Below are 27,529 nucleotides of genomic sequence, written 5' to 3'. Positions count from 1 at the left end.
TTTTCCTTCCATTTCAATTTTTGGAACAGTTTCAGGAGAATAGGAATTAATTCTTTAAATGTTTGGTAGAATTCCCCTGGGAAGCTGTCTGGCCCTGGGCTTTTGTTTGTTTGGAGATTTTTGATGACTGTTTCAATCTCCTTACTGGTTATGGGCCTGTTCACGTTTTCTATTTCTTCCTGGTTCAGTTGTGGTAGTTTATATGTCTCTAGGAATGCATCCATTTCCTCCAGATTGTCAAATTTGTTGGCGTAGAGTTGCTCATAGTATGTTCTTATAATTGTTTGTATTTCTTTGGTGTTGGTTGTGATCTCTCCTCTTTCATTCATGATTTTATTTATTTGGGTCCTTTCTCTTTCCTTTTGGATAAGTCTGGCCAGGGGTTTATCAATCTTATTAATTCTTTCAAAGAACCAGGTCCTAGTCATTGATTTGTTCTATTCTTTTTGTTTGTTTGTTTGTTTGTTTCTATTTCATTGATTTCTGCTCTGATCTTCATGATTTCTCTTCTCCTGCTGGGTTTAGGCTTTCCTTCTTGTTCTTTCTTCAGCTCCTTTAGGTGTAGGGTTAGGTTGTGTATTTGAGACCTTTCTTGTTTCTTGAGAAAGGCTGTACCACTATATATTTTCCTCTCAGGACTGCCTTTGCTTTGTCCCACAGATTTTGAACCATTGCATTTTCATTATCATTTGTTTCCATGAATTTTTCAATTCTTTAATTTCCAGGTTGACCCATTCATTCTTTAGAAGGATGCTGTTTAGTCTCCATGTATTTGGGTTCTTTCCAAATTTCCTCTTGTGATTGAGTTCTAGCTTCAGAGCATTGTGGTCTGAAAATATGCCGGGAATGATCTCAATCTTTTGATTGAATCTGTTGAGACCTGATTTATGACCCAGGATGGGATCTATTCTGGAGAAGGTTCCATGTGCCCTAGAGAAGAATGTGTATTCTGTTGCTTTGGGATGAAATGTTCTGAAAATATCTGTGATGTCCATCTGGTCCAGTGTGTCATTTAAGGCCTTTATTTCCTTGTTGATCTTTTGCTTGGATGATCTGTCCATTTCAGTGAGGGGAGTGTTCAAGTCCCCTACTATTATTGTATTATTATTTGATGTGTTTCTTTGATTTTGTTATTAATTGTTTATATAGTTGGCTGCTCCCACGTTAGAGGCATAGATATTTAAAACTGTTAGATCTTCTTGTTGGACAGACCCTTTGAGTAGGATATAGTGTCCTTCCTCATCTCTTATTATAGTCTTTGGCTTAAAATCTAATTGATCTAAGGATTGCCACCCCACCTTTTTTCTGATGTCCATTAGCACTGTAAATTGTTTTCCACCCCCTCACTTTAAATCTGGAGGTGTCTTCGGGTATAAAATGAGTTTCTTGTAGGCAACATACTGATGGGTTTTGTTTTTTTATCCATTCTGATACCCTGTGTCTTTTGATTGGGGCATTTAGCCCATTAACATTCAACATATTGAGAGATATGAATTTAGTGCCATTGTAAGGTGACTGTTACTGTATATTGTCTCTGTTTTTTCTGATCTACTACTTTTAGGTTCTCTCTTTGCTTAGAGGACCCCTTTCAATATTTCCTGTAGAGCTGGTTTGGTGTTTGCAAATTCTTTCAGTTTTTGTTTGTCCTGGAAGCTTTTTATCTCTCCTTCTATTTTCAATGATAGCCTAGCTGGATAGAGTATTCTTGGCTGCATGTTTTTCTCATTTAGTGCTCTGAATATATCATGCCAGTTCTTTCTGGCCTGCCAAATCTCTGTGGATAAGTCTGCTGCCAATCTAATATTTTTACCATTGTATGTTACAGACTTCTTTTCCCAGACTGCTTTCAGGATTTTCTCTTTGTCACTAAGACTTGTAAATTTTACTACTAGGTGATGGGGTATGGACCTATTCTTGTTGATTTTGAGGGGGGTTCTCTGCACCTCCTGGATTTTGATGCTTGTTCCCTTTGCCATATTAGGGAAATTCTCTCCAATAATTCTCTCCAATATACCTTCTGCTCCCCTCTCTCTTTCTTCTTCTTCTGGAATCCCAATTATTCTAATGTTGTTTTGTCTTATGGTGTCACTTATCTCTTGAATTCGCCCCTCATGGACCAGTAGCTGTTTGTCCCTCTTTTGCTCAGGTTCTTTTCTCTGTCATTTGGTCTTCTATATCACTAATTCTTTCTTCTGCCTCATTTATCCAACAGTAAGAGCCTCCATTTTTTATTGCACCTCATTAATAGCTTTTTTTATTTCAACTTGGTTAGATTTTAGTTCTTTTATTTCTCCAGAAAGGGCTTTTATATCTCCAGAGAGGGTTTCTCTAATATCTTCCATGCCTTTTTCGAGCCTGGCTAGAATCTTGAGAATCGTCATTCTGAACTCTAGATCTGACATATTACCAATGTCTGTATTGATTAGGTCCCTAGCCTTCAATACTGCCTCTTGTTCTTTTTTGTGTGTGAGTTTTTCCGCCTTCTCATTTCATCCAGATAAGAGTATATGAAGGAGCAAATAAAATACTAAAAGGATGGCAAAGATCCCAGGAAAATGCACTTTAACCAAATCAGAAGAGATCCCAAATCATGAGGGGGAGAAAGGGGATAAAAAGAAGTTCAGAAAAAAAAAATTAAAAAAAGAAAATAAAGGAAAAAATAAATAAAATATATATATATATATCTATATATATCTATATCTATATCTATATATATATATATTAGACTGGTGACTAGAACAGGGTCACCCACTTAATTTTGGGAGTATTTTGGTCTCTTAGAAGAAACTACCTCCCAAAATTTTAAAGAATGAAAAACGTATATAAGGGTAAACACAATGAAGGGATGGAATATGTCTATAACGATGAAAAAAAAATTTTTTTAATTTCTAAAAAAGGAGTTGATAAAGTAAGTTGGTTGGGAGAATAAAGAAAAAGAAAGTGGAGAGAATTTGCTCAGCCTGGAGACTAGAACAAGCCCGGAGCTAGATTTAGGGTATATTTTGATCTATTAAGAGAAGTTGTACCCCAGATTTTTTAGAAGAAAAAACCCTATGTGTATACAAAAAATAAAGTTAAATACAATGAAGGATAAAATATGACTATAATAATGAAGTTTCAAAAAAGATGATTATTTTTTAATGAAAGGTATTGTTAAGATAAACTAGTTAAAAAACGTTAAAAAAGAACAGGGTAAAAGTTAAAAAAAATTAGCAGAAGAAAAAAAAATAAAGTTAAAAAAATTAACTGTAAGGCTAAAGAATCGTGGGGAGAAAGCCATGAGTTCCGTGCTTTGCTTTCTCCTCCTCTGGAATTCCGCTGCTCTCCTTGGTAAGTGAACTCGGTCTTGGCTGGCTTTCTTGTTGATCATCTAGGGGAGAGGCCTGCTGTAGTGGTTCTCAAGTGTCTTTGCCTGAGGCAGAATTGCACCGCCCTTACCAGGGGCCAGGCTAAGTCATCCGCTCAGGTTCCCTTTTGGGAGATTTTGTTCCCTGAATGCTTTCCATAGAGTTCCGGAGAATGGGAATGAAAATGGTGACCTCCCACTCTCCGGCCCAGAGGAGCCGAGAGCTCAGGGCCCCACTCCTCAGTGCACCCTCAGAGAAAAGCGCCCAATCACTCCCATCTCCCTGGCTTCCAGCTGTGCTCCGAGTTCACCCAGCTGCAACTGGTTCAAGGTAACCCCGAGCTGAGAGCTCACTCCTTGGTTCTGTCTCTGTAGCCGGCTTCCCCGCTCTAATAACTGCAAGCTCTGTGACACTAAGACACCCCCGATCTTTCTGTGACCCTGTGGGACCTGGGGCCATGCTGACTCCGTGTGGGCTTCACCCCGGTTTAGCCTCTGGAGCGATGTCACTCAGTGGAGCAGACTTTTAAAAGTCCTGATTTTTTTTTTTTTTTATCAATTTGTAAAAAGATCATTTCTTTTTTATTTTTATTTTTATTTTTTTAAATTTCTTTTCAGCATAACAGAATTCAAAAGTCCTGATTTCATGCTCCGTTGCTCGGCCGCTTGCCGGGAGCCGGCCCCTCCCCCCGCGGTCTATCTTCCCGTTGCTTTGGATTCACTTCTCCGCCAGTCCTACCTTTCAGAAAGTGGTCGATTTTCTGTTTCTAGAATTGCTGTTCTTCTTCTCTTCCATCTCCCATTGGATTTGTAGGTGTTTGCAATGTTTAGATAAGCTATCAAGCTGATCTCCTGCTACTTGATGTAGTCTCAGCCTGCTACTTCTCCGTCATCTTGATTCCTCCCCCCAACAGTAAACGTTTTTAAAAAGACAAGTGAGGGGCGCCTGGGTGGCTCAGTGGGTTAAAGCCTCTGCCTTTCACTCGGGTCATGATCCCAGGGTCCTGGGATCGAGCCCCGCGTCGAGCTCTCTGCTTGGCAGGGAGCCTGCTTCCTCCTCTCTCTCTCTCTGCCTGCCTCTCTCCCTACTTGTGATCTCTATCTGTCAAATAAATAAAATCTTAAAAAAAAAAAAGACTAGTGAAACATCATCAAATTAAATTCTTTATAAGAAAAATTAAGTGAATAGGCAAGCCACAGAATGGCAGAAATATTTATAAAATATATGTATGACAAAGGACTTACATCTAAAATAAGGAACTACTTGACTCTTAATCTCACAAAACAAACTGAGGGTTGCTAGGGGGAGGGGGGTTGGGGGGTTATGTACATTGGGGAGGGTATGTGCTATGGTGAATGCTGTGAAGTGTGTAAACCTGTCGATTCTCAAACCTGTACCCCTGGGGATAAAAATACACTATATGTTTATTAAAAAAATAAAAATTAAAAAAAAATAAAAATAGGGGCACCTGGGTGGCTCAGTGGTTAAGCCGCTGCCTTCGGCTCAGGTCATGATCTCAGGGTCCTGGGATCCAGCCCCGCATGGGACTCTCTGCTCAGCAGGGAGCCTGCTTCCTTCCCCTCTCTCTGCCTGCCTCTCTGCCTACTTGTGATCTCTCTCTGTCAAATAAATAAAAAATCTAAAAAATAAATAAATAAATAAAAATAAAATAAGGAACTACTACAACTCAGTAATAAAAAAACAAATGACCCAAGTTAAAAATAGACAAAAGACTTCAATAACCATTCTGCAAAAGATGTACAACTAGCCAATAAACATGTATAAAGATACCAAGGGAAACAAGTCAAAGTGGTCAAAAGATACAAACATACAGTCGTAAGATAAATAAGTTCTGGAGATGTAATATACAGCATGGTGACTATAGTTAACAACACTATACTGTGTATTTGAAAGTTGCTAAGAGAGTAGATCTTAAAAGTTCTCATCACAGGAAAAAATATTTTTAACTATGTGAGGTGATATACAGAGGTATGTGAGGTGATTACAGAGGTAATCATTTTGCATTATATACATATGTCTATTATGTTGTACACCCTAAACTAATATAATGTTCCATGTTAATTTATCTCAATAAGACTTGAAAAAAAATCAAACCTAAAAGGAAACATGCTCTTTAAAATGGTACAAATAAGTAAATAGATAAAGATACTCCACCTCTTTCGTTCACTGGGGAAATGTAATATGAGAAACCACACACATCACTAGAGTGCTAAAAACAAAGAGACTGAAAACTGCACTGCAAAGGATATGGCACGACAAAACTTGAGTATATTGCTATGGAACACACTCCTACATACTCCCAGATATTGACTCAAGAGAAATGAATACATATATCCACAAAAAGACTTTACAAGAACATTCATTGCAGCTTTATTCAAAACAGCCCAAAACTACAAACAATCTTAAATGAAGGGACATGTGAGAACTTTCTGGGGTGACGGAAATGTTCTGCATCTTGATAGAGGAATGAGTAACACAGGTATAAGCATTTGTCAAAACTTACCAAATTAAGAAAAAAACTTATCAAATTGAATACTTGAGAATTTTGTATTTTAATCTATGTAATTATTAACTTAAAAATATACTGAATTCTATGGGTGCCTGGGTGGCTCAGTTGGCTAAAGCAACTGCCTCTGGCTCAGGTCATGATCCTGGAGTTCCAGGATCGAGTCCTGCATCAGGCTCCCTGCTAAGCAGGGAGCCTGCTTCTCCCTCTGACCCTCCCCTTTCTCAAACTCTCTCTCTCTCTCAAATAAATAAATAAAATGTTTAAATATATATATACACACATATATGTATATATAGACTATATATACATATATACATATATTTATACATACATATATAAATATATTTATTTATAAATATATAGATACACATATAGTCTATATATACATATATGTGTATATATATGTAACTTTACTTCTTGCAGTACTAGGTATCAGCAATTCTGAAAATATTTTCTGTGCATTCTGCCCAGATCTTAGTTTATTGATACCATTTTCTACAATAGGGAAACTGGGCTGCTTGAAGAAATGGCTGATTCCAGAACAGAGAAAGTAAAAAATAAGCTAGAAAAACAACTCGTGCTTGAGAGTACTTAAAAAATAGTGGGGAAATAACACAAGGACACAGGGAACAACTTGAAGGTATTCACACTGATCCAAGTTTTTAATCTCTTCATCAAAAATAAATAATGACAGGAATGGGTTATAACCCACTAAATAAAATAAAGTCCAGAATGATATAAATATATAAATGGATGCAGAATATATGTGAATAAATACATGAGCATATATATTTCAATAAATAAGCATGTATATATAATAAAATCTCTTCCTTAGAATTAAAGAGTGTAGAAAAAATTATAGAGCTAGAAGATCATTATTGATAAAACCAGTGGGTAAAAGTTTGATGAGGAACAAGATATTTATGTGATCCTAAAGTGTCTCCACACAAATTACTTATTAATCATGAAGGGAAAAAAATTGTAACTTTATAGTAGAGAAACTAGGTGGGCACCAACTAAACTAAATAATTAAACATCACCAATACTAGGACATACCAGTATCATGCACCCCTGATATGATGGATTGAAAAAGACAATATCATTTCTGTAAGATTCCTACCAAAAATAGATAATCTATATGTAATCATGAGGAATAATCAGACAAACACAAACTTAAGGACATTCTATAAAATAGCTAGGCTGTACTCTTCAAAAAAAATCCAGGTCAAGAGTAAACAAACCAAAAAAAAGTGTTCTAAATTAAGAGAAACTTCAGAGCAACTAAATTTAATGTGATTATCAATTGGATCCTAGACCAGGGAAAAAGATTATTGGGACAGCTGACAAAATTGAGCATGGACTAGGAATAATATAATAATAGCATTATATTAATTTTAACTGTCCTGATTTTGAGAGCTGTACTGTGATTATATTTTTTAAATGTCCTTGTTTCTTAGGTAATAAGCTAATTTGTTTAGATGTGAGGAGCCATCATTTTCCACCTTACATATAGTTCAGAAAAATATGCATATATACAATTATCCATAAAAAGAAAATGATAAAGCAAAGGGGGCAAAATGTAAAAAATTGGTGAATCTGGGTGAAGGTTAAATAGCAGATCTCTAAATTACTATGCAACATTCCTATCAGTTTGAAATTTTGGCAAAACAAAGAGGTATCCACCACTTCAATCAGTCAATCAGTCAATCAATCAAAAATAGGAGTTCAGGGCTGGATGCAATCAACCCAGTAAGTTCAGGAAACTATAACGTTTGGTATAACTGGTACACACTGTGACAACAGGGTTCCAGCAAAAAATAAGATGGTAAGCTTGAATTGGGAAAACTACAAGAAAAATTAATAAATGGAGTACTTACAAAGGTATGGAAAGCTCCATTTCCATTCTAGGCCAAAACTTCAAGACAGAACTCTGTGAAAAGGTCTGCATAACAAGAGCAGAGAATTTTAGGTAGAGCTAAGCTGAATAACTCCACAGGGAGGGACCTGAAACATAAACACTTTCCTCCCACTCTCCAGTCTGCCACCCATGTTACCTATTAGCCAAACCCAATTAGAAGCCTAAGATCAAGGGAGTTTTGCATAGTTCATACTGGTCAGTCTCCAGGAGACAAATAGTAAAGAAGAATGGAGAGTGGATCTGGAGAAGCAAACAGAAGATATCCAGGATACAAGTGGACAGGGATGGGAAAGAGAGTAAGAGTGTGGGAAAATGAGAACAAGAGAGAGAATGAGAATGAACATGATGCAGAATAAATATTAAGATCAGGACTTAAATATTAGGTAACATATTGAGTTTTAATTGCCTTTGAGGTAGCTGAGGGGCGAAGTCCATCAGGAAGACCTATACTCAAGACTCAAGGTTTAGGAGCTAGATCTTTGTTTACAGACAAGACTGCCTAAGTAGCACAAACAGAAGAGCAGTGAAAGAGAAGAGGGGCACCCAAGCTAAGAGACACTTGCCATTTTTTCACTATTCATTTATTTTTCATACAATTCATCTGTTTTTCTCCCTGTCACTCCACTGGATGTACACTTAATAAGGACACTCTTCATTGCTTACCTTTTTCATGCTCTTTAGAGTATTACTTATTAAAAACTTTAAATATCTCTCTTTGCATTTTTCTTTTTTTTAAATATTTTATTTATTTGATAGAAGGAGAGATAATGAGAGAGGGAACACAAGCATGGGGAGTGGGAGAGGGAGAAGCAAGCTCTTTGCAGAGCAGGAAGCCTGATATAGGGCTCAATTCCAGGCCCCTGGGATCATGACCTGAGTTGAAGGCAGACGCTTAATGACCGAGTTACCCAGGCACCCCTGCATTTTTTTTTCCTAATACCACTTTTTTTTGGCTTTCCTTCCACCTCAATCATTCTCTCTACCTCTTTTGTGGGGACTTCCCTCTACCCTCCATATCTGCAACCATTCCACCTGCAATGTTGATGTTCTCTATGGTTCTATCCTTAGCTCTCATCAGAAACCATGAAGGCAGTGGAATACATATTTAGAGCACTGAAAAAAAAAACTGTAAATCAGGAACTCTAGATCCAGCAAAAGTATCCTCCAAGAATGAATAGAGATGAAAACATTTCAAAATAAACAAAAACAAAGAGAATTCATCATTAGTAGACATGCTATACAAGAAATGCTAAAGAGCATACATGTAGGCTGAAATGAAAGGACACTAGACAGAGACGAAATCACAAGGAAAATTAGAAAATATTTAAGACAAATACAATACAAAACATAATATTCCAAAATTCATGAAGTACAGCTAAAGCAGTACTTAGTGGGGAATTTATAGCTGCAAAATGCCTATAGTAAACAAGAAGAGAAATCTCAACTCAATAGCCTAGCCTTGTACCTTAAGAAACTAGAAAAAGGAAAGCAAACTAAACCCAAAGTGAGCATGTGGAAGGAAATAATAAATATCAGAGCAGATATGGAAAAAAACAGAGAATAGAAAAATAGAGAAAATCACAAAACCAAACTTTGGTTGAGATAAGCTCACATGGCAAACCTTTAGCTAAACTGACCAAGAAAGAGAAAAGATTCAAATTACTAAAATTGGAAATGAAAGCAGAGGCCATTACTATAGACCTTACAGAAATAAAAAGAATTATAAGAAGAAACAATGAGCAATTGTACACTAACAAATTAGATAAGCTAAATGAAATGAAATTCCTAGAAAGATGACAAACTGATTCAAGGGGAAAAGAATATCTGAATAGACCTCTAATAAGTAAAGAGGTTAAATTAGTAATTTTATTTTCTTTAAGGTTTCACTTATTTATTTATTTGGGAGAGAAAGCACGAGGGGGAGAAGCAGCAGAAGGAGAAGCAGGCTCACCACTGAGCAGGGAGCCCAACTCAAGGCTCGATCCCAGGACCCCAAGATCATGACCTGAGCAAAAGGCAGACACTTGACTGACTGAGCTACCCAGGTGCCCTCCCCCAGTGATATTTATTAAACTCAATCCAGCAACATGTAAAAAGAATTATACACCATGACCTACTGAGGTTTATCCCATGAATGCAAGTTTTTCAACACACACAAAAAAAATCAATATAATACACCATATTAATAAAGGACAAAAACAACACAATCATCTCAATAGGTGCAGGAAAAGTACTCAACAAGATCCAATAGCCTTCATGATAAAAAACACTCAGCAACTAGTAAGAGAGCTTCCTCAATATGATACAGCGCATCTGTGAAAAATCCCCAACTAACATTAACAAACTTAATGGTGAACTGAAAGGTTCTGTTCTCACCACTTCTACTCAATATTGTATTGGAGATTCTAAGCCAGGACAATTAAGGAAGAAAAATAAATAAAAGGCATCCAGATTAGAAAGGAAGAAGCAAAATTTTTCAGATGACGTGAACTTATGTATAGAAAATCTTAAAGAATCCATAAATAAATTATTAGGGCTAATAAACAGATTCAGCAAGGTTGCAGGTAACAGATAAGTATACAAAAATTAATTGTATTGGGCGCCTGGGTGGCTCAGTGGGTTAAGCCGCTGCCTTCAGCTCAGGTCATGATCTCAGGGTCCTGGGATCGAGTCCCAAATAGGGCTCTCTGCTCAGCAGGGAGCCTGCTTCCCTCTCTCTCTCTGCCTCTCTATCTACTTGTGATCTCTCTCTGTCAAATAAATAAATAAAAATCTTAAAAAAATTAATTGTATTTCGGGGCGCATGAGTGGCACAGTTAAAACTTTCAACTTATGGTTTTGGCTCAGATCTGATCTCAGAGTTGTGGGATCAGGCCCAGCAATGGTCTCCGCACTCTGCACAGAGTCTACTTGAGTTTCTCTCTCCCTCTCCCTCTACCCCTTTCCCTACCTCTCTCAAATGAATAAATAAATCTTTTTTTTTTTAAGATTTTTTTTTTTTTATTTATTCATTTGACAGAGAGAGAGATCACAAGTAGGCAGAGAGGCAGGCAGAGAGAGGAGGAAGCAGGCTCCCCGCGGAGCAGAGAGCCCGACGCGGGGCTCGATCCCAGGACCCTGAGATCATGACCCGAGCCGAAGGCAGCGGCTTAATCCACTGAGCCACCCAGGCGCCCCTAAATAAATCTTTTTTAAAAAATAACTGTATTTCAATAAACTAGCAATGAATAATCCATACATGAAATTGAGGGGGAAATTCCATTTATAATAGTATCAAAAAGAATAAAATACTTAGGAACAAATCCAACTGAAGAAATGCCAGACTTGGACACTACACTATAAAACGTTGTTGAAGAAAACTACAGAAGACCTAAATAAATGAAAAGACATCCCATGTTCATTAAGGAGTGCACTTGTGATGAGCACCAGGTGATGTATGGAAGTGCTGAATTGACCTAAAAGATTCAATATAATCCCCATCAAAAATACAGGTGCCTTTGTGGGGGTGGGGGGCAGGAATTGACAAGCCAATCTTAAAACTCATATATAAAAGCAATGGACCCAGAATAACCAAAACAATGTGAAAAAGAGGGACAAAGTTGAAGGATGCACACTTCCAATTTCAAAACATTCTATGCAGCTACCATAATCAAAACTGTGTAGTACTAGCATAAGAGACATTTTGAACACAAGTGCCAATACAATTAAATGAGGAAAGAATAGTCTTTTGACACAAGTGAAACAACCAGATATCCACACGCAAAAAATTTAAATTGTGCCCCTTATTTACACCTTAAATAAAAATAAACTCCAATAGGGGCCTCTGGGTGGCTCTGTCAGTTAGACGTCTGACTTCAGCTCAGGTCATGATCACAGGGCCCTGGGATCAAGTTCTGCATCAGGCTTCCTACTCAGCAGAGAGTCTGCTTGTGCCTCTGACTCTGCTGTTCCCCCTACTTGTGCTCTCTTTGTCTCTCTCTCAAATAAATAAAAGTCTTTAATAAAATAAAATAAACTCCAATAGAACAAAGACCTAAATGGAAGAGCTAAAACTACAAATGCTTCGAAGAAAATATAGTTGTAAATCTTTATGACCTTGGTTTAGGAAATAATTTCTTAAATGTGATGCCAAAAATATAAGCAACTAAAGGAAAAAATCAGATAAACTAGACTTCATCAAAATGAAAAGTTTTGTACTTCAAATATATGTCTAGTAAAGTGAAAAGACAACCCACACAGAAGAAAATATTTATAAATTTATGTCTGTTAAAAAAAAAATTTATGTCTGATAAATCTCTAATATTCAGAAAATATTTTTAAATTCTTACAATTTAACTATAAAAAGAAAATACAGGGGCTTGGGTTGCCTGGGTGGCTCAGTAGTTAATCATCTGCCTTCAGCTCAGGTTATGATCCCAGCATCCTGTGATCAAGCCAGGAGTCAGACACCTTGCTCAGCCTGCTTCTCCTTCTCCAGCTACCCCTGCTTGTGTTCCCTCTCTCACTGTCTCTCTGTGTCAAATAAATAAATAAAATCTTAAAAAAAAAAAAAAAGTAAATACATGGGCTTGAATAGACACAAAGGATCAGAATAGATATTTCTCCAAAGACAAAAGTGGCCAACGAATGCATGAAAAAATGTTCAACATAATTAGTCACTAGAAAAGTGCAGAACAAAACCACAGAGAAATACTACTTTATACCTACTATGATGGCTTTAATCAAAAAGATGGATAATAACAAGAACAGATGAGGATTTGGAGAAACTGGAACCCTTAGGCATTTCTGGTGGGAATGGACTTACCATATGGACTTACCATATGACTCAGCAATTCCACTCCTAAGTGTATATCCAAGAGAAGTGAAAACATGCTCATGGTAAAAACTTGTATAAATATGTTCAGAGTACTAGAGGGTATTATGCAAAGTGAAATAAGTCAAACAGAGAAAAACAATTATCATAATTTCACTCATATCTGGAATTTAAGAAACAAAAGAGGATTATAAGGGAAGAGAGGGAAAAATAAAATAAGCCGAAATCAGAGAGGGGAAAAAACTGTAAGAGACTCTTACCTATAGGAAACAAACTGAGAGTTGCTGTAGGAGAAGTGGGTGGGGGAATTAAAGAGGACATTAAGGAGGGCACATGAGGGCACATGATGTAATGAGCACTAGGTGTTATATACAACTGATGAATCACTGAAATCTACCTCTGAAACTAATTATATACTATATGTTAATTTTAAAATATGTTCAGAGCAACATTATCATAATAGCCAAAAAGTGGAAACAACCCAAGTGTCCATCACCTGCTAAGGCATAAACAAAATATGGTACATCTATACATTGGGATATTATTCCATCTAAAAAGGAAAGAAGTACTGATCTAGACTACAACATGGATGAACCTTGAAAACAGTACATTAAGCAAAAGATGCAACGTATTATATAATTCCAGTTACATGAAATGTCCAGAATAGGCAATTCCATAGACACAGAAGATAAATCAGTTTACACTAGGAAAGGAGGAAGGAGGGAATGGGGAGTGCCTGCTAATGGGTATGGGATCAACTTTGGTGTGATAAAAATGTTCTGGAATAAGATAGTGGGAATGATTACACAAATTCATAAATACACTAAAACGCACTGAATTAAATATTCTAAAGGTTAAATTTTAAGTTACATGAATTATATATTTTTTAAGATTTTATTTATTTATTTGACAGAGAGAGAAAGAGCAGGGGAGGGGCAGAGAGAGAGGGAGAAGCAGACTCTACCTACTGAGCAGGGACCCCGATGTGGGGCTCAATCCCAGGACCCTGGGATCACCAACTGAGCCAAAGGCAGGCACCCAACCAACTGAGCCACCCACGCGCCCCATGAATTACATTTCTTTTATTTTTTTAAGATTTTATTTATTTATTTGACAGAGATCACAAGTAGGCAGAGAGGCAGGCAGAGAGAGAAGGGGAAGCAGGCCGTCCACTGAGCAGAGAGCCCGATGCGGGGCTTGATCCCAGGACCCTGAGGATCATGACCTGAGCCGAAGGCAGGGGCTTAACCCACTGAGCCACCCAGGCGCCCCAGCCATGAATTACATTTCTTAAAGGGAGGCAGTGATCTCCTCCATCTCCAAATCCTAATCTTCTTTTCAGAGGCAACTAATGTTATTTGTTTCGTGGGTACCATTCCTGAAATAGACTGTATACATACAAAAGTATATTTCTTTGTCTATAGGTCCCTTGTTAAAAATAGAAATATAAGCATAGCAGATACACTGTCGTAGACTTTTTCTTTTTACAATATAATCTCAACATTATTCCTCTTTACAATATAACTTAGTGATTATTCCATTTCAACATATGAAAGTATTCCTCATTCCTTGTTTAGATATGCTATAGTTTAGTTTGCTAGTCTTTCGTTGCTACAAATAACGTTGCAATTAATTTCCTTGTGTATATTTCTATTACATGTGTATTAGTGGAACATATTTCTAGAAGTAAAATTTCTGGTTGAAAATGTTTTTATGGGGGCACCTGGGTGGCTCAGTGGGTTAAGCATCTGCCTTCAGCTCAGGTCATGATCATGGGGTCTTGGGATCTAGTCCCACATTGGGCTCTCTGCTCAGTGGGGAGCCTGCTTCCCCCTCTCCTTCTGCCTGCCTCTCTGCCTACTTGTGATATCTCTCTCTCTCTCTCTCTCTCTCTCCCTGTCAAATAAATATCTTTTAAAAAATGTTTATATTTTATTTTGATAGATTGCCATTACTGATTTAATATCTCTCTTACTTACTACATTATGAGTTCTCTGAGGACAAGGACCATTTCTGTTTGGTTGACCGGGATAATCTAGATTCTAACACACTGATTGACATACTGCTTTATATATTTGTTGATGGACAAGCCTTACTGCTTTGTTGTACAAAGTGTCAAACGGAGATTCAAAGCGACATCATTCCAAAAAAAAGACAACTATTCAGTTTATAGAGATTAGAATTCTTTGGGGATTGGTTTTTGTTTGTCTTTACTTTTCATCCAGTTGCTGTTGTTTTTTCTTCTCAACTGCAGCATGTTTTCAAAAATTACATGATCAGGGACACCTGGTTGGTTCAGTCCATGGAGTCTGCAACTCTTGGTCTCAGGGTCACAGTTTGAGCCCCACATTGAGTGTAGAGCCACAATGAGCTCTCTGCTCAGCAGGGAGTCTGCTTCTCCCTTTCCCTCTGCCCCTCCCCACGGCTCATGAGTCCTCTCCTTCCCATTAAATAAATAAATAAAACCGAAAAAAAAATATGGGATCAATTGCAGTGTGTCATTCTAAGAAATATAGAATCCTTAATTTCATCTGCAGATATCGACATGTTTTATTAAATAAATGCTTACTTCTTAAATATTTCAGTTACTCAAAAGAGGGAGAATGGCGGCAGGTTGATTCGCAACTTTAAGAAACCCAATAGCGACACCTGCTGGAGAAAATGTCAAAATATGCTTTGAATCCATTAAATCAAACATTTAAGATCAGTTTGTTTCTCTTAACTGAAAGGATTTGTTATTTTATCATAGGAGTGCTTGTAATAAGTAAATATAATTATATTTAGGGAAGTTTCTTTGATCCTCTACCAAGTTACAGTTAAAATTTTTTTCAGGATAAAGTCATTTTGGGAACTGACTACCCCTTTCCACTAGGGGAGCTGGAACCTGGGAAATTGATAGAGTCCATAGAAGAATTTGATGCAGAAACAAAGGTATACGTCTTTTGCTTCATGATTTTCTTCCTGAGTTTTTCCACTCAATTCTTTGGTTTCAGAGTACTTTCAAATGTGATAACAAAGAACAAGGGAAACATTATGCTTAATAGCCCTAGAATTGTTACTAGAAATAGTGGAACTATTAAAGGGCAAAGGAAGATGTGGTGTATATATACAATGGAATATTACTCAGCCATAAAAAAGAATGAAATCTTGCCATTTCCAGTGGCACAGCTACAGCTACAGAGTATAAAGCTAAGTGAAATAAGTTGGTCAGAGAAAGACAAATACCGTATGATTTCACGCAAATATGAAATTTAAGAAACAAAACAAACAAACTGTAAAAAATAAGACGAACCAAGAAACAGATTCTTAACTATAGAGAATAGATGGTTCCCAGAGGGAAGATGGTTGGAGGGATGGGTGAAATAGGTTGATGGGGATTAAGAGTACATTTATCTTGAGAGCACTGAGTGGAACAACTGAATCACTACTACATTGTACACCTGAAACTACCTTTATGTTAACTACACTGGAATTAAATTTTTTTAATTATTTTTTAAAAGCTGAAAGTCAACTTTAAACCTAGTACAACTAAATTCATAGAGCCGAAAACAGAAACTGTAGAGAAGCATATCATAATATTTATGCTTGTATGTTAGATGAAAAAGAAAAATGTCTAAGTTTTTCCTTTAACATTTCTGTAACAAATCTACCAATTTTAAAAACTGTAATGATTCTGGTTATTTGGATATTGAGATTAAAGTCTTGATTAACAAGTACTCAAAGAACCAGAACTCTCAAGTAACGATTTTTTAATTTTGGCATTTGATTTTTAGCGTGGGTAAATAATACTAAAATGTACCATAATGCTGCCACTGCCTATTCTGCCCCTTCAGCTTATGAATCAAAATGAGTTTAAAATCAGAATCCATGTCCTCAGATGCCCTCTCTTTTGTCATCCCCCTCCCATTCCACCCATACCCCACAATAAAACAAGTTCTTCCTAAGGGATTCACTGCCAATCACAACTGAGGTCAAGGGTGGTCAAAGATGAAGACACAGGGACATATAAACTCTTAACTCTTATAAAAGTCTCAGTCATGGGGCACCTGGGTGGCTCAGTTAAGCGTCTGCCTTCTGCTCAGGTCATGACTCAGAGGTCCTAAGATTGAGCTCTGCTCACGGGCCCCCTACTCAGCTAGGAGTATGTTTCTCCCTCTCCCTCTCCACTTCCCCTCTCCCCGCTCATTCTCCCTCTTTCTCTCAAATAAATAACCTTTTTTTAAAAAAGTCTCAGTCATAATCCTTTTGCATAATTCCTGGCTTCCTTCTAAACTAGAATCCAAGTTCCCTTAACCAAAACTAAACAGAAACCAAATTACCTTAAGTCTCCTGATTTGACCTTTACCAGGTAATTATTATTATTTTGTGCCTCTAGTTCTTTATTTCATGTGCTTATGACTTTTAAGGTCAAAGTTTAAAAAAAAACTCTTACATGAAAACGTTACACTCACAAATTCATGACATTCTATACAAGGTTACTATAAAATTATTTATAATAAAATACTGAAACAATCTACAGGATAATAGTTAAATAAATAATATATCCATACGATGGAATGTATATACCCATAAAAAAATTAAAAATCAATTTCCAAAGTATCTTAAGTTTAAAAAGCAAGGTACAAAAAAACAAATACGGTGTACTTCCATTTGTGTTTAATACACTATCCACTTCTGAAAAAAAGTCCATATGCCTAAATATAAGTATTTGCTTATATATGCATAAAATATCTCTAAGAAAACAGACGAGAAACTGGTAACTCTGGGAAGAAAAAGTACTGGCTGGACGGCCATAGTGAAAGGAAGCATCTTACAACCTTTGAATTTTGAGCCACATAATTTGTGGTTACCCATTTGATGCCCACAGCAGCGCTGGGAGGTAGACTGGAAGACGCATTCCACCATATAAATGCAGAGGAGGAAAACGAGATTTAGGTGCTGGGTGATTTGCCAAAGGCAATATTAACTGTTAGATTATAGCACATGGACCCAACACCATATCCAACATGCAAAAATGTATCGTCTTCAAATGACAGTTGGTACCAACCTATTTTTAAAAGCAAACAGTTTTCTCTTCTAAATTTTCCCTTTAAGATGGGGATGGCACAAATCTGTATCAGGGAAGAACCCTGAGTAAGAAGAGGTCCCAGCCTCAAATCCCCCACTGTCCAAGGCTGTGTAAGAACCCTGAAGTGATCAAAATATATAGAGACGCATTAATATCCACAGATATTACACAACCCCATGCATGTTTGCTTCTACTCTCAGCTACATGGGGCCTTTTGCAAGCTGGACACATATCAAGAAGTTATCCCCTTAACTCCCAGTTTTTTTTTTTAAGATTTTATTTATTTATTTGGGGGGGGGAGTATGTGTGCATGAGCAGGGGATAGGCAGAGGGAGCTGCAGACTCCCCCCCTGAGCAGGGGGGATCAATGCGCAGATCATTCTGGGGACTCCAGAATCATGACCCAAGGTGAAGGCACAGGCTTAACCAACTGACCCACCCAGGTGCCCCAGCTCACAGGAGTTCTTGCTGTAGGGTTGACCTAGTCTATAATTGGAAAGAAACTGAAGAAAAATTTGGCAGGCCTTTTTTCATCCGAAATCTATAAATTTACACATTTGCATTTTCTAAGGTACTTCATCTACCACTTCTCTTGTGCCAAAAGAAGTTACCTTTTGTTCAGGCCATGTGAAGGGACAACACATATGTCTAAAAGCTGGAGGATGTCTAGATGACTTCTGGGCACTATTTCCAGCTCACCTGTCCCACAGACCTAACCTGTACCTTTTCTCTATTAAGTTGACCTTGAACAACACAGAGTTAGTAGTGTTGACCCTTTCATCAAAATCCACATATAACTTTTGGCTCCCCAAAAACTTAACTACTAATAGCTTGCTATTGACCAAAAGCCTTACTGATAACATAAATAATTAACACATATTTTGTATCTTACTTATATACTGTATTCTTAAAATACCTAACTTTTTACAATTTTTTCAGTAATTCTAGGCTACACAGTTTGTGAGTTTTTTTCAAATTGTCACAAATCTCTGAAGAATTTTCCAATATATTTATTGCAAATATCCACATGTAAGTGGACCTGTGCAGTTCAAACCCGTGTTGTTCAAGGGTCACCTGTATTTGTCTCTAAATAGTCCTTGAAACCCATTTAGAGGGTCCTACAGAGGTTTCTAAAGAAGCATTTTTCCCGAAGGGGGCTTTCCCTCTTCTAATTGTCCTTTCTTCCCATGACCAAGTTTCAAACTTAGATTTTAAATAGTGAGGCAGAACAGGGGTCAAGAGATTTGTTGTTTAGGGGTTCCTGGATGGCTCAGTGGATTAAAGCCTCTGCCTTCAGCTCAGGTCATGATCCCAGGGTCCTAGGATTGAGCCCTACATCACTATCTCTGCTCAGCAGGGAGCCTGCTTCCCCCTCTCTCTCTCTGCCTGCCTCTCTCTGCCTACTTGTGATCTCTGTCAAATAAATAAATAAAAATCTTTTAAAAAAAAAGATATTCATTGTTTAACCTGCTAATATTTTTCTCTCACATTGGGAAATTCATCTTTTAAAAACCTGATAAAGACATTCAGTAAAGTATTTTGAAATAACCATTAAGTAATACTTTAAAACCTCTCTTTTCTTTTGCAGGACAAACTCAAAGCTGGCAATGCTCTAGCATTTTTGGGCCTTGAGAGAAAACAATTTGAGTGACTGAATTTACTACAAAGGCAAACATTCAAGAAGATATTTTTTGTTTTTAACTATGCATCATACATGCTTTACTAAAATCTTATTTTGCGCTTTTTTACCCAGAAATAGAATATCCACAAATGTCCTAAATTATTCATAACAAAAATGACTCTCAGAATATGTTTTCATTCTGAGAAACAGCACATTATTTCATGTGCAAATCAAAAAAGATTTTCCCAGAACTTTTAAAATTAATATCAGAAATAAAAAGCAAAAGGTCATTAATGGTTTATACATAGACCAGACTCATCCTGGAGGGCTGAGGTAGGTTCTCCACTTTGAGCAGGTATATGTGAATAGGGAGGGCCCCCCCCAAAAAATTTTTTTTTTCATTTTTAACACCTTCCATTAGCCCACAACTGGGCAAGGAATGCTTTACAATCCAAAAAAATAAGTGATATACATGTTACATAACCTCTAGAGAGCTTATAATCCAATTAAAGAGGCAAGACATATGTTCATAAAATAATAACTAAGCAATACAATAGGAGGCACAGAAGTTTCAGTAGAAAAACTCATCTGGATTCACACTTGGACAGATCTTCACAGAACTTAGGCTGAGTCTCTAAGGATGGACAAGCCTAACTGGAAGATGGGAAATAGACAAAGAGGCCAAACTATAAGAACAGGGCTTTCAGACTGAATGAGAACTTACTTATCCTGGAGAAAAGTTCCAGTCTGTAATTTACTTTTACCAGAAGCTCTTTTAGTTTAAAATACTGAGCAAAATTTGTAAAACTAGTTATGGAGATTGAGCAAGGAAATACCAGGGTAGCTATGTTCTACTGAATTCATTTACGGTTGTCCTACCCAGGCTGCTGAAAATGAAGTTGGTCCTGGGAAGGGTAATGAACATCTGTGGTTCATGTACCTCTGGCTGAATTCTAAAACTAAATATAATTTTTCAAAGTGATCCTCTTACTTTAAACTCATTCATAGTTCTTTTCCATCTTATTAGTCCAGAAAATCAAGAGTTAAGTAGTGGCAAGAATTTTAGGTGATCTAACTTGGTAAATAAACTACACTTATCCCATTATTTTCACTTTATTTAGTTCAGTATTCTCTCTCTTTCCTGCTCCTCCTCTTGCTTTCTAGTATATTACCTACCCACCATTCTGCTTACTACTACAATCTGCTTAAAAAGAAAAACAAAGTTGAGCAAAATGGCAACATGAAGCATATGTTTTTACTTTTTCCTTCCCCATTCTTTGGGGGAAAATGTCTGTTCTTTTTCATATATTCTACATTTGAACACTTTTAATGTAGTGTTTAATCACTGTTTTATTATGAACAGTAACCTGATCACCTTATTCAATATCACAGACAAATAAAGACACATTAAATAGATACAGACAAGGATATTCATACTCACAGACTGTTTATATGATCTGTCAGGGCTGTAGGAGTAGGGATACGAAAGTAAACAAGAAGCACAAAAGTCTTTCTCTGATTACACTTAAAATCTGGAGAATAAGATGCACAAGTAAACAAAGGAGAGAGAACAGAAAAAGGAGGAATGGAGATAGGGATGGATAGATGGAAGGAAGGAAGGAAGGAAGGAAGGAAGAAAGGAAATTTTTTTCTTATGCTAACAAGCACTATAAAGAAATTAAAACAGGGAACTGTATAGGGTATCTAGAGGAAGGATGGGGGAGAAAACATTAAATTGTGGGCCCTCTTTAGAGAGGACTTTAAGACTTAAATGGTAGAACGCCAAGAGCCATGAGAAAGAGATTTCCAGGCAAAGTGAAAAACCTCTGAGGCAGGAAAGAGCTTATGGCAGTTTGTGAGCAAGAAGGAAAGAGGTAGGAAGTGAAGCTGAAAAGATAGCCAGATAACTAGGTCATAGGCAAGAGTTTAGATTTTATATTTAGTTTCACAGGAAGCCATTGGAGTTTTAGAAATAGGTCTGTGGGGGCGCCTGGGTGGTTCAGTGGGTTAAGCCTCTGCCTTCAGCTCAGGTCATGATCCTAGGATCCTGGGATCGAGCCCCGCATCGGGCTCCCTGCTTAGCAGGGAGCCTGCTTCTCCTTCTCTCTTTGCCTGCCTCTGCCTACTTGTGATTTCTCTCTGTCAAGTAAATAAATAAAATCTTAAAAAAAAAAATAGGTCTGTGATATGATCTGACTTATGTGTTAAAAAAAGAAAAAAATTAGCAACTGTGTAGACAATTATTTAAGGGGGTAAGAAAGGTAGCAGGGAGACAAAGCAAGAAATGGTGACTTGGGCAAACTAATAAAATGGGATGTGGTTATAGATAGAACCAACAGCACTTGATAAATGTGAGGAAGAGGGAAGAAAGAAAGGAAAGAAATCAAGGTTGGTTCTCAGGTATCTGTATGTGTGTGTGTACCACACTTTGTCCATCAATCTCCTATATTTGGACATTATATATAATTTCCAGTATTTGCCATTACAAATAATGCTACAAGATTAGAGCCATTTCCCACATCGAATGTAGGGAAAAACTCCAACATCAATTGGATAAAAGATTTATCTATAAGAAAAGGAAATTATGCCAACACACACACACACACAAATTCAAACTGATATAGGCGCATTTGGGTAATTCAGTCAGTTAAGAGGCAGACTCTTAGTTTAAGCTCAGGTCGTGATCTGAGGGTCCTGAGATTGAGCCACGTGACTGGCTCTGACCTCATCATGGAGTCTGTTTCTCCCTCTTCCTCTGCTCCTCCCCCAATTTGCTCACTCTCTCTGTCTCAAATAAATAAATAAATAAATGTGTGTGTTTGTGTGCATGCATGTAGGAAGAAGGCCTGAGTAGACATTTTTTCAAAAAAAAAAGGCACACAGGTGGCCAATGACACGTGATCAACATCACTAATTACCAGAGAAATGAAAATCAAAACCAAAATGAAATATCACACCAGTCAGGATGGCTGAAGTAAAAAAGACAAAAAATAACAGGTGTTGGTGAGGGTGTAGAGGAAAGGGAACCCTCATACACTGTTGGTGGGAATGCAAATCGGTGCAGCCACTCTGGAAAACAGTATGGAAATTCCTCAAAACACTAAGAATAAAAATACCATATGATCCAGTATTTTGCATATTTACCTGAAGAAAATGGAAACAACAATTCAAAAAGATTATGCACCTCTGCATTCACTGCACCATTATTACAATGACCAAGATATGGAAGTAACCCAAGTGTCCACTGATAAACAAATGGATAAAGATGTGGGATGTGTACATACATATATATGTTACATATTATATATTTAATTACATATGTAACATACATAATATTTCATTGTGTGTATATGCATAACATATATAACAGTAAATGTTATGTATATTACACACACACATGCAGGTGTGCACACACCATGAACTAGAACATTACTCAGTCATTAAAAAGAATGAAATCTTGCCACTCATGACAACATGGATGGACCTAGAGGGGGTTATGCAGTATTTACTGAAGGTTTCTTTAGTGCCAAGAATCATTATAGGTGCTGGGATAATGTAAAAACAAACAAGGTTCTTGCCCTCAATTGTGCCTATAACCTAGTGAGGGAGACAGGTATCAGTTAAGCAACAAACAGATATAAAATTGCTACCATAACAAGAGCTAGAAAGGAGAGGTGCATAGGAGGTACAAAGTTTATAAAAAGAAATTTTAATTATTATATAAATTATAATTTTTATGTAAAAATAAAATTTAATTAATCACAACCAGGAAGAGACTTTTCAGATGAAATGTTGTTTGAGCTGTGATTGGAAGCAAGAGGAGAGAGGTAAAGGGGAGAGAGGGAAGAATATTTGAGACAGAGGGAACAGCATAAATGAAAATCTTACGGCAGGAGAGAAAAGACAGCAAGAAATAAGACCACTGAGACTGGTGGTGAGAAAGCGAGACATTTTTAGTAAATATGGTAAGTGGCAAGATCATGTGGGTTCACAGGTCAGCTAGAGAATTTTATCTGTCAAAAAGCAATGAAGTCTAGGGGAAGACATGACTGGAGTTAAATTTTGAAAAGATCCTTCTGGCTCTAAAACAACACTGCTCACATCCCAAATCTCAAAATTCTCTCAGGAAAATCACGCTTTCAGCCTTTTCTCTCTTTCTAATATACAAACTTCCCCAAAGTATATCCATGAAAAAAAAAAAATCCCACCACCATCAGATTCCAAAGGACATTGATTCACAGCCAACCAAGCATTTCTCTTCCTTATACGGTACCCTTCCCCATCTTTTTGACTTCTCCTAAGAAAGAAATCAGATCTGACTCAATTTTTATTATTCAACCAAAAAACATCAACTTATATTCCAGGTAATTAAGATTAACTTAATGAAAATAAATACCCACTTTGTATTTCCTTAAGAGAAGATTCTAAGGCTTTTTTCCAATCAAATTGAATAAAATTAAATATTTTAAACATAAAAATATTAATTTAATAATAAATTAAACACAAAATTAAATATTTTAAACATAAAATATTTAAACATAAAATATTGTTTAAATATTTTAAACAAAATATTTTAAACATAAAACATAAAACTGCTCACTTTTATTAAGCACCTAAAATTTTTAGGTTTTTTTGAAAAGTCAATACATGAATATGTTAGAAGAGTTCAAAAAGATCAAATTCAACCCATCCCAGAAGGAACCATTTTTACCTATTCTTTTGGATATTCTTGCAAAGATCATCGATAATTATACAAGCACTCACATGAGCAGATTCCTTTGTTCACTCTATCCAGACAGTGACATCTTGCTTTTTTTTTTTCCTACTTAATACCTTGGTGTTCATTCCACATATAAGCTGCCTTCTTTTTATAAGAGTCTATCTTAATTTGGTAACTTTAGTTTGGATGCATTCTAAAGCTCTACAATTTTAAATCCACTTCACAAATTTTACATCTTTGATGTCCCAATTTATATCTTTTTATCTGATGTATCCATTAACAAATTATTATAGTTACAGTTAATACTGCTTTTGTCTTTTAACCTTTACACAAGCTTTATAAGTGATTAAATCAACACCTCTGAACGTTAGATTGTTAGTACATATTTACCTTTCCCAGTGAGATTTACATTTTCCTATGTTTTCCTGTTACTAATTAGTGCCCTTTTATTTTAGCTTAAAGAAGTCCCTTTAACATTCCTTGTAAGGCCAGTCTAGTGGTAGTGAACTCCTTTAGCTTTCCTTTATCTGGAAAACTCTGTATCTCCCTCAAATCTGAAGGAAACTTTGCCAGGTATTCTCAATTGGCAGTTTTCTCTCTTTCAGCATTTTGATGCCTTCTTCTTTTTAATACCTGAACAGTGTTTTGTTGCACAGAAGTACCAAGTCATCCAAGCCTCAAGTCAAGGATCCCTTCCACTCTTCTGCAGTGATAAACTACAACTAAGAACACCCTCATGACATAAAATGCTGAGTATCTTTTAATACGCTTTATTTCCATCTGCATATCTTCCTTGTGAGGTGTGGGTTCAGATCTTTTACCCAGTTTAAAATTGGGATGTTTTCCTCTCAACAAAGTGGTTTTAGAGGGAACATACCTCAACACAGTAACAGCCATATAAGAAAAACCCACAGCTAACATCATACTCAATGGTAAAAAACTGAAGGCTTTTCCTCTAAGATCAGGAACAAGACAAGGACGTCCACCACTTCTGTTCAACACAGTAGTAAAGTCCTAGCCACAGCTCAGGCAACAAAAAGTAAAGGGCATGCAAATTGGTAAGGAAGAAGTAAAAATGTCACTATTTATTGATACTATATATAGAAAATCCTGAAGAGTCCACCAAAGGATGCCTGGATGGCTCATTTGATCCTGATTTTGACTTAGGTCATGATCTCAGGGTGGTGAGATTGAGCCCCTTGTCTGGCTCCAACCTCATTGGAGAGTAGGCTTCCTCTTTCTTCCTTTCCCTCTGCCCCTCCCCCAGCTCACGCACACTCTCTCTCTTTCTTAAGTAAATAAATAAACAAATCTTTATAAAAAAAAAAAAAAGACTCTACCAAAAAACTGTTGGAACTGATAAATGAATTCAGTAAAGTTGCAGGATACAAAATTAACATATAGAAATCTGCTGCACTCTACACATTAATAATGAAGTGCCAGAAAGAGAAATTAAGATAATTCCATTTATAATTGCTCCAGAAAGAATAAAATACCTAGGAATAAACTTTGCCAAGAAGTGAAAGACCTGAAAACTCTGAAACTATAAAACTATACTCTGAAAACTATAAAACATGACCCACACCAATGGAAATATAATCCATGCTGATGGACTGGAAGAATCAACATTGTTATAACGTCCATACTACCCAAAGCAATCTACAGATGTAATGCAATCCCTATCAAACTGTAACAGCACTTCAGCCGATCCTAAGGGCTAATTTGTTTCAAGTTGACACACTCCTTACTTGCTGACCTAAGACCCTTGATTTGTGACAGAACTAATTTATTTTCTTTGACATATGCAGACCATTGGCCTTGAGGAGTGGAGGACCAGAACTCTACCAGGCTACAGAAGCCAGAAATTCTGTTTGAAGCCAGCTCAGCTTTCCGATTAGCCTAAAAATTTTTTAGCAAAATGATTTTACTGACCTCCCTTTGTGTATCTGTAAACCTGGCCCTCTTCTGCAGAAGGAACAGAGTACTCCTACATAGCATGAAACAAGAACCAGACCCGATCACACACTCCCCAAACACTGAGATAACTTTTATAGCTGGCATCATCAAGTCTTCACATAATCAAAAAATACTGCAGGCCCCTACACCCCCTTTGCTGATCAACCACTCTAAATCCCTTTAAAACCTCTGGGCTAGGCAGAAACCTTGGCATTAGCTTTTGGACAAGAGTCCGCTTTCTTCTCAGATTGCTGGCCTTCTGAATAAAGCTCAAATTCCTTTGCAATCAAAATTTTCTCTTTAGTAATGGCCTTTTAGGAATGGGCAGCCAAACTTGGATACAGTAACAAAAATACCAACTGGATTTTTCACAGAACTAGACCAAATAATACTACAATTTGTATATAACAAAAAAAACACCTCAAATAATCAAAGCAAGCTTAAGAAAAGAACAAAGCTGGAGGTATCACGATCCCAGATTTCAAGATGTACTTATTATAAAGCTGTAATAATCAGAAAAATATAAAAAAATAGACACATGGATCAATGGAACAGAATACAGAGCCCAGAAATAAAACCATGCTTACATTGTCAATTAACATATAATAAAGGAGGCAAGAAGATACAATGACAAAAAGACAGTCTCTTCACTAAATGATGCTGGAGAAACTGAACAGCTACATGCCAAAGACTGAAAGTGCACCACTGGCTTACACCATACACAAAAGTAAATTCAAAATGGATTAAAGATCTGAAACCATAAAACTCCTAGGAAGAAATATAAGCAGTAATTTCTTGGACATTGACCTTAGCAACATCTTTCTAGATATGTCTTCTCAGGCAGAAGAAACAAAAGCAAAAATAAATGATTGGGATGAGACCAAAATAAAAAGCTTTTGCATGGTAAAGGAAACCATCAACAAAACAAAACGGCAACCTACTGAATGAGAGAAGATTATGTGCAAACAATACATTCAATAAGGGATTAATATCCAAAACATATAAAGAACTTATACAAGTCAACACCAATAACAATAATAATCTTTCAATTTAAAATGGGCAGAGGACCTGAATAGACATTTTTCCAAAGAAGACATACAGATGGCGAACAGACATGAAAAGATGCTCAATGTCACTCATCATCAGGGAAATGCAAATCAAAACCACAATGAGATGTCACCTCACACCTGTCAGAACAGCTAAAATCAAAAACACAAAAAATAACAAGTGTTGGTGAGGATATGGAGAAAAAGGAACCCTCATGCAGTATTGTAATGTAAACTGCTATAGCCACTATGGAAAATGGTATGGTGATTTCTCGAAAAGTTAAAAATAAAAACACATTGTCTAGTAACTCCACTACTGGGTATTTACCCAAAGAAAATGCAAACACTAAGTTGAAAAGATATATGCACCCCTGTGTTAACTGCAGCACTATTTACAATAGCCAAGACAAGTGTCCATTGATAGACAAATGGATAAAGAAGCTATTGCATACAAGCATGTGCTTGCATGCATGCATGTGTGTGCACACAAACACACAAATATTACTTGGC

At 36.8% G+C, this 27,529-nt stretch overlaps 1 protein-coding gene across 2 annotated transcripts in view; it reads left to right on the top strand.

Annotated features, from left to right (window-relative positions):
* Window positions 1-20,833, top strand: part of ACMSD (aminocarboxymuconate semialdehyde decarboxylase) — a 102,748-nt gene extending 81,915 nt beyond the window's left edge. The window contains exons 9-10 of one of the 2 annotated variants that reach the window (XM_046019853.1): window positions 15,481-15,539; window positions 19,265-20,833. In XM_046019853.1, the coding sequence (XP_045875809.1) occupies window positions 15,481-15,504 (24 nt within the window). In that variant the 3' untranslated portion in view covers window positions 15,505-15,539; window positions 19,265-20,833. Of the gene's footprint in view, window positions 1-15,440; window positions 15,540-19,264 lie in introns of both variants that reach the window. The other variant, XM_046019851.1, reaches the window with a different exon arrangement.
* Window positions 20,834-27,529: the final 6,696 nt, after the last annotated feature.

Source organism: Meles meles, chromosome 9 (genome assembly GCF_922984935.1).
Source record: "Meles meles chromosome 9, mMelMel3.1 paternal haplotype, whole genome shotgun sequence".
Lineage (NCBI taxonomy): Eukaryota > Metazoa > Chordata > Mammalia > Carnivora > Mustelidae > Meles > Meles meles.
This window is presented reverse-complemented; position numbering and strand designations above follow the sequence as displayed.